Consider the following 9038-nt stretch of genomic DNA (forward strand, 5'->3'; position numbering starts at 1 on the left):
CACACAAAGATGGAAAATACACAGAGAATTTTGATACTGTATGCTATTATGCTCTCTTTGAATTATTTGAATGCTGAGGAAAGAGCAACAGCTGCTGAAACTGAAAGATATTTATTTATAAATGCTTCTGAACTATTCCAACGTAGATATTTTGATGCCTTGACTTTGAAATTTGGATCTAAGGACATGATGCTTTGGAAAGGAGTTTCTTATTTTGTTTTCACAGAGGATGAGACCCTGTTCATTTCTTCTATTCCGATATGGTATGATGGACCACATCCTCCTGAAGGGTTGCTGTGAACATCTTCAGAAAATTGCTTCTCTCAACTGCCAACTGAGATGAAACTAGCACACAGGTTATACCATGAAAGACCTAATTAACGACGCCCCCATTCAGCAGGAAGCAGTTTGGAGAGAAAAAACTGTGCCCATGTTCCCAAATATGGTTTATAAACGTTCTTTTGCATTTAAAGGGGGATATGATATAGATATGAACAATTTGCATTAGTATAGATTTTGCTTTATTGATAGAGATTTAAGGTCAATTTTGTTATGTGTATGCATATTTCTACTATTGATTAAGATATTGTGATTGTGTAGTTCACTTAAAATGTAATATATATAGTTTGTTAATAGATAATCATAATAGTCAAGTTTGTAGTCATGTTAGTTAAGATTTTCTAGATGTGCATAGATATATCTTAGATAGGCATTCTTCATATCTTTCAAAGATTATAGAATATGGCATTTTAAAAGTTTTAATAACTTGGGACTTTTCATGACAATGAGACACTCTGCTCTTGGCAGCACCAATCTACTTCAAGAAGAAGATGGACATCGAAGAGGATCCTTATGGAGTTTGATAGCCATTTGGGCAAGAAACTGTTCTTGCCTGGACTATTGCATAAACCAGACACAGAGAACCCACAGAGAGAGGACTACTAAACTTGCCTAAAAGTGAGATGATCTTTTGGGGTTCTTGATTCATGAAAGAGTCTGCAAGACATTCTTCAGGACAAGCAGATAGTGACTGCCTTTGAAATTTCCTGCTTTCCGGAAATGTCTGCTGGAAACTATGGGCCTGTAGGCCGAAGATGGAAGCCCCAACGGTACAGAGAAACTTTGGGTGACTGTCCAGGCAGTGAGATGTCTCTGTCATTTCTAGAGTTTTAAAAGTTGCTTACTTTTTGTTTGCTTAGGTAATATTGTATCTTTCTGGAGTCTTTGATGGAGTTAAGAATAGTTAGTTATAGTTATAGTTTTCCTTAGTTATGATAAAGATTATTGTAATTTTTACTTGATAACTGTTTTGTTATATGTAATTTTGCTATGTTAAAGTTAAAGCCTTCCTCTTTTTTTTGTTTAAACAGAAAAAGGGGAAATGATGGAGGAAGGTCATTGGCTAATAAAGGAACTGCCTTGGCCCATTTTATTGGTTAGAACATAGGTAGGTGGAGTAAACAGAACAGAATGCTGGGAGGAAGAGGAAGTGAGCTCAGACTCCACAGCTCTCCACTCGGGAGCAGACCCCTCAGAGAGACGCCATGCTCCCTGCTCCCGGGAAGATGCACGTGATGAAGCTCCAACCCAGGATGGACTTAGGCTCGAATCTTCCCGGTAAGACCGGTGCTACACAAATGATAAGAAATGGGCTAGTCCAGGTGCGAGAGTTAGCCTAGAAGAGGCTAGATAGAAATGGGCCAAGCAGTGTTTAAATGAATACAGTTTGTGTGTTGTTATTTCAGGCATAAGCTAGCCAAGCAGGCAGACGGGGTGATGGAAATGCAGCCCCACAGATCCCACTACAGTTTTCCAGTTAAGTTTTGATAGCAGCACTTCACCATCTAAACTACTTGTCAATTAGAAAATATGAAAACATTAAGTGAAATAAGGAAATAAGTTTTGGGGTTTTTGGTGGACTCTTACAGTGGGAATGAGGGTTGTCTCTGATACTTTTGCCTGCTCACGGGACTCTTTTCCTCTTATAGGATTGTCTGGTTCAACCTTAATATGAGGGAAGGTATCTAGTTTTATTATAACTTGAATGCAATATTTGGTTGATATTTCCTGGAGGCCTGCTCTTTTCTGAAAGGAAACACAAGAGTAGTGGATTTGGGGAAAAGGGAGGGGAGGGGAGGTAGGTGTGGAGGGGAACTGAGAGGAAGTTAGAGAACAGAGATTGTAGTAGGGATGCATTGTATGAAAGAAAAACAAAGAGGAAAAAAATAAAGGTTTTAATTAGTGAAGCTCAAAATAAAATCAATTATGAATCATAATTAATGTTTAACTATATTTCTACAAATATGACTTATTAATAATATAATTTAAAATTTGACTATGAATAATTTTTATGTAGTGCATTAAACATGGTCTTCTATTAGTGTATTATACATGGCTGGCTATCTATTCTGTATCACTGGAGATTAATGCCATGCATAGCAATATTATATAAAGTATATATAAATTTAATGGAGAAAAACAATAGAATAGTCCTTTTCAATTGAAAGCCACTTAAAGTCAGCAACTCTGCCTTAAGGAGTTAGAGGAATTTGATGAATAAAAGGCAAAATTGAAAATTATAAACTCACCCCACTAGTAAGAGAATACTACTTAAATTTATGTAACTTAAATTTAAAGAATAGATCAATATGTTATACTTAAAAATTTGAAGAAATACTGATCTTTTTTAATACAATTTCTTACATATCCTCTTGATGACTGAAACTAACTTTAATATCATATTTGTTTGCCAAGGCCAGTTTAGGGGATTAGTGAAACTTAAGTCAAAAAATGCTACCAGTTTCACATACGGAATATGAGATTGCCTTCTATCTAAGGAGAGGTGATATTTATAGGAAGGAATGAAGCAACTGAGATATATTCATTTTTAGGAAGGCTGGATAGTGTTTCTCTAATCACCTAATCCTTAGCCTGTCAAATATGTGGTCTCTACACATGCCCTTTTCTATCATGAAGCACTTAATACATGACACATAATTTTTCCAAATAGTCACAAAGTCTTTGGATTACATTCTACCACATCCAAATTTATTATTTTCCCACATCAATTCAAATTTGCAGCTGTGTCCTACTTTGCAGCATTTCATCTCTTCTTAAATGACAGCATCTCCACCCCTCTCTATCTTTAATCTTCTGCCTTCCTTCATCTGTTTTTCTCTTTTTTACATGCACAAACACCATCCATCAATAACCATTGTCTGAATATCCGAGTTTTTTTTAAATGTGAATGTTAAAAGAAGCTAGTTATCAATATGGATTTCATAGTAAAGAACATTATCAAACTGTGATGTATTCAGAGCCCTTTATTGAGGGACTGATGTGTTTGTTAGGCACATATATTATTTGGGAAAAGGGATTTTCTCCATTGAGAATACAGTGAATTTTACTTTCATAAAACACTTATCAATTGAAAAAAGTGAAATGGCTTACTAAACTAAATTTTACTTAGAATTTCTTTGCAAAATTGATGTACTGAAAAATATTATTATTTGTTTTGTAACTATCCTTAGATTGGGAATTACTTTTATGTTTCCTGAAAATTTGTAGCACACAAGTATTTAATTACTTTTATATTTTTATTAGTTTGATGAGAATCTCATTAAACATTTTTAGATCATATTAATTCATACCACCAACTTTTCCTAGGTCCACACCACTTCCCTCTGTCCTATGTTTGTGTCCTTTAAAAAATGTATTGGTGTATTTCTTATGTTTTTTTTTATTAGTTTTTATTTTATACTTTCGTGTTTGCATTTTTGTTTGTTTCCCTGTTTGCTTTCTAAAGAAAGAAAAAAGGAACATAAAATTGTGTGGGTGAGTAGGTGGGAAAGATATTCAATAAGGTAGGAGAAGGGAAACTGGTCAGAATATATTGTATAAAATTCATTTTTTTCAATTAAGAAAGAAGAATCTTGATTTTTATGTGTCCGGGTGTTTTTCCTTAATGTATGTAAGTGTACTGAGTCAATACTATACCCATGAAGGCTAGAAGAAAGCATCAGATACTCTGGACCTGGAGATCCAAAGGCTTGTGGGCTGTCATATGGGTACCTAGAAAAAAAGAGTCCTCTACTAGAGTAAGTACACTTAAGTGTAGAGTCATATCTTCAACTTTTGTGTTTTTCATTTACTTATCTATTCATTAAAAAACCCATCAGGACTAATTTGTGTCGCCCAAATCCTTTTAATATGTGGTTCTTCACAGAAACATGATCAGTTTATCAGGGGATACGTTTTTATAGTAAATTCTTCTTCCCTTTCTCAGCAGTTAACAATTATTCATGGCTAACTGGCATACTGAATGCTCAACATCTATGTTCATGGTGGGATTTTGTCTGACTTGGCATGTCCAAGAGAGCTATAATAAAATGCTTAACATGGATCTTCCTGTGATAGTGATTACAACTTAGAATAGGAAACACTTAACCCATTCCCATTTTTATGAGAAGAAAAATTCACTTTGTTGGTACTTAACTTTCACATTTGCATTTAGAACAACTCAATCACAACCACAGAGCAAGATGAAAAGAGAGTGTATGTGATCAAAAGAGTTAAATGTGTTACACTGTGAGTACTTTTCATATTGCAGCAGGATTAGTATTGGCTCAGAATGAATCAATAATTTAGAAACTGAAATTTTAAGGTAATTCATCTGTTTTAATCTTTTTCACTGTGCTAACAATGTGTCTTGTGATTCTTTACAGAAACTATGAAGAAAACCAAATATTTTTATTTCCTTTGCATGAGAGAGCAGAACCTGGGGCTTATTTGATAGTTGAATTCATTGAAGCCTGTTATGTGGGCACTGAGCCTTAAATAAACTAAAGAAAACACATTTATCCTGTAACGCAGAAGCAAAAATAAAACCTCTGTGTCTCGTTTTGCTGATAGTTATTCTTTGATGCTTACTATGTGTTCTGTATTCAAAAGTGATATATAAAGTAATAAACACATAAAAAGTGTTAAGAGAGGGAACAGAATTGAAATAGAGCAGACAGTTTCATTGGTGCTTTCTTGTTACAGTGTATTTGTCATAGATTGCTGTAATTGTACATAGACTATTTTTGAGCACGTATCCAGAGTATTTCCTTTGAGGAGGAAAGGAGATCCTTGCCTGCTGTCATTCAGCACACTCTTTGGCAACTCTCTAGAGAGGCAGCACTGGCTTTAAGACAACAACTTGATTTCTTGTCAAAATATCTTTTAACATCTGGCTCAAAAATATTTTTATGACAATAAGCATTAAGCATGCCCAAGTCTCCAGTTCAGTAAGCTTGAAAATTCAATAAGTGTTTGGAATGCTGAGACTAAGCTACCTCATAGTGAGCAGCTGTCAAACAATTTGCAAAATATTCCTGTTGACCTGGTCACAGTGAACTGATGGAATTCTGCCAGCTTCAAGACATAAACAGAGAGAAGGGAAAGCCATGAAGCAACATGCAGATGTTCCTGCTCATCATTACACTGCAGCCTGCACATTTATTGTGACCTATTACAAAATAAATAGAGAAAAAGAAATACCAGAACTCCTTGTGCTGTTGGGGGAGTTGCAGTAGCAAAGAACCTAATGTTAGTATTAAAATATAGTAATGGTTTTTACTTTCTAATAGGTGTCATTTGGATCAACAGTTTATGTCTACACCTAGCTATTATTTCACATAGAGAACTGCTTGTAAGACAAGATCATTTTAAATATTCTTTGGAAAGATTTCTAATTTAGTCTTTGTATTCAGTGCCACTAGATTTTAAGGTATATTCCTAAAGAGTATACTAAATTACATTGTTAAAATGACCATCCTTGCATCCTTTATCCTATGTGCCCATATCAATGTTACTTGATTTTGTCAAATTTACTGTCTGGGTGCTTTGATATATTTTCAAGTATTATTATAATAATGATGCTATAGCAACAGCAGTAATAAATATAATTCTTATATATCAATAAAACATTTGCAATTAGAATTTATGGTCATGTAACAGTCCTTTAGTCTAAGAAAGGATAAAAAACCTTGTTCCCACTCTCCTTAATGCTTTCCCTAGAATTTTGTTTGTCAAACTATTTGTATTTTACTGTCTTAGCAGAACTGAAAACTTGAAGGAATGATCTGCCTTCAAGTGGAATCTCTGCACTAGGGCTTCCCCATTCTCAGTTTCCTGATTGCATTCTTGTTTAGCCTGATTTTTCTTTTACTTGACTAGTTGTTTTTTTTTCTCTGTGCAGGCAGAGTGTAGGATGGATTTAAATTGGACATGATGCACACTGTTCGTGCATGTTTCCTGATTCCACGAATTCCAGCCTGCCTCTGTAACACATCTTAAAGTACTCTCCTTAATTTTATCAGCCATCCTATTTTTAGGCATGTAGAAATTACCAGATCTAGAACTGGCCTAACAAGGTCCCAGTTGGTCTTTTCAACATTCATATTGAAGGTCCAGTCAGTAGCAAACAGTGGTAATGATTCAAGTGAGCTATGTAGGAAACACTGTTACATATCTGCACTAACTTTCTGAAATATAGAAACCAAAATCTGTGGTTTGGACCTTAAAACAGACACAACATTTAAAATTTTGCAATCTTTATTAAATCTTTGAACACATAAGGCACGTTAGTGCTAAACCAACTGTAAGAGTGTAGGGAATTTCATATATGATGAAAATATTAGTAGCTTTCAAGCTCTTTTTCCAACCCCTTTCTTTCCCATTTACTCCTTGCAAACACTCTAGTTTAAGTATGGAGGAGGGTGCATTGCTCGAGTGTTATAATGAAAAAAATAAGGCAGAGGAGGACCAAATCCTAGGGGAGAAGCAAAAGGAGTAGGCATCACAGGAAATGGACTGAATGCTGGAGGTTGAGGTGACATGAAGCAATGAGCAGTAGAGCAAGGTAAGCCTGGAACACCGCTTGACAAATGAAGAGGTCTCTGCTGCCAGTTATCCATAGGGTGCCTTGGGCTTCCCAGTGGGAAAGAGACATGAGCCAGGTTGCCCTTGTATGACCTTCTACCATTTCCTGGAGTCACTTCCATCATTATCCCTGATCTAAGGGTGGGGACATATGGAGGACCCCGTGTCTGTGGGCCCCTTGGTGGAAAGAACTCTTGAAATCTAGGCACAGGCATATATTGCTTTGAGCTATTGCCACTTCTCTCAAGAACCCCACTACCATCTCTTGGGTCTCCGATCATCAGTGTCATCGGGCTTCCAGAGACTTCCTGGGACATATTAATAGAATCATGTCCCTTCTTGCTCTGCCTCTCCAGGCCCTCTGAGCTGTTTACTCCTGTTGCTAGGGACTCTTCCTCAATAGCAGGTGTTCGTGTAAAAGGGTGTCTCCGAGCTCTTGGATTTTCAGGAATGTGGACTCCTGCTCTCGCCACTGTGAACGGGGGTCTCAGGGAGACAGGAGGGTGGCCCCAGGTCTCTGCGTCATCTTCATCATCCTTCAGTATGTAATTCAGACACAGGAGCGGCACATTGTGACGTGTCTCCCTGCTTCCATTTTTGTCCACAGGTACCATTATGGATGAACAGCTATGCCCTTCAAGCCTTGCAAAACCAGAAATGAAAATTTAAATAAAATGGAAATGCTTTCCCCAGTAAATATTTCAAGCGCGCGATTAAATTCCTGGTACATGCAGGGAATAAAGGGATACAGGCTTTTTGACTCCATGAAGTCAAACAAATACTTTCTTAGCCTATTATCACCCACCACATCCCCAGAAGTCCCGTTGGTACCTGATTACATGGTATCCAATAATTGCTGCCCTGTGCGCCTTTAAATTCTTTATCAGTCAAAGGTAATTAAAAAAAAGTGCCTATATGGCCTAGACGGCTTCCTAGTTGACATAAAACCACAGCTCTTTCAAGTTTTTGTAAGATCTTTTAACCCAAAATCCCAGAATTCTGACTCAGGCAGAAATGTTATGAGAAGTCTCTGGAGAGTGGGGGCAGGGACATGGCATTGCTCTCTTTCACAGAAGTCATAGAAAGTTTAGTCATTCTCTTTAAACATTCTGGTTTTTTTTCTTTATGCACTGCATATTCAAACCAAATTTTCTTAAAACTTTCTTCTCCTTTAACCTGTATCAGAATCTGTTAGAGTAATAATTTCCTCATGACTTAGATCTACACTTAGAGCTTTGTAACTTTTATTTCAAACTTACCTTTAAAATCATTAATGTTTTATGCTTTTAAAATCAGTACTCGTGTGTACAATTACATTCTTTTACTTTTGCCTGTAATCCCCACCAATACCATGTTCAACCCTCTTGTCCCAGCCCTAGTAATACAGTAATAACATTCAAATAATCTTTTGTTTTCAAATTTAAACTGAGTTATACTCAGTTTCATACTTACCCATTCTCAGTACAAGCCATGTGGAAATGAGATCAAGACCACCTTCATGAGGTGGTGGAGCAAACCAGCTGAACACCCACACTAGCCGACTAGTCTGGAGAATTGATTCTTTCTTCTGCCTTAGAGAGGTTTGGCAACTGGAATGAAGGCAGGAACCAACTGCTTTATTTTAAACCCCGAGTTCTACTAATGAAGTCATCAGTTGCTAGGCAAAGGAGGGGGACAACAGAGAGGGGGAAGGGATAAATCTGTATACTCCTTTGAAGCTAAATGTGGAACTGCCTTTGGCACAGTAACAGTTGGACATGAAAGACATTTCCTAAATCAAGAGTGCTGCAGAACATTTGGAAAGACAAACTATTTCAAGCAGATTTAAAAGTCATGGAGGCACAATCCATTTTCCTTCTTTGAAAATTCTTATTGTTTTAATTTTATTTTACATTTTTTTGTTTTGTTTGTTTGGTGAGGCATTATCTTTTGTCCAAAACTATTTCTGAACATTCTTTCTAGAAGAGAGTTGTTAAGTATCCTTGTCCATGTGTAAACACATATTTTATTTGTTAATTATTATTACTTTGTATTATGCTCAATGCTCAGTATTCAATTTGAACACTCTGCTTGGGGAATCATACTAATATTAGAAGAAACAGAGATTAGTGAAT

At 36.3% G+C, this 9038-nt stretch overlaps 1 protein-coding gene across 1 annotated transcript; it reads right to left on the minus strand.

Annotated features, from left to right (window-relative positions):
• Window positions 1–6588: 6588 nt before the first annotated feature.
• On the minus strand, window positions 6589–8518 carry Prr32 (proline rich 32). Its single transcript, XM_075957405.1, has 2 exons — window positions 8377–8518; window positions 6589–7566 (listed from the first exon to the last, which is right to left on the minus strand). Exons 1-2 carry the CDS (start codon window positions 8394–8396, stop codon window positions 6741–6743), a joined length of 846 nt encoding a protein of 281 aa, XP_075813520.1. The 5' UTR covers window positions 8397–8518; the 3' UTR covers window positions 6589–6740.
• Window positions 8519–9038: the final 520 nt, after the last annotated feature.

Source organism: Microtus pennsylvanicus, chromosome X, assembly GCF_037038515.1.
Source record: "Microtus pennsylvanicus isolate mMicPen1 chromosome X, mMicPen1.hap1, whole genome shotgun sequence".
In the NCBI taxonomy this organism is placed as follows: domain Eukaryota; kingdom Metazoa; phylum Chordata; class Mammalia; order Rodentia; family Cricetidae; genus Microtus; species Microtus pennsylvanicus.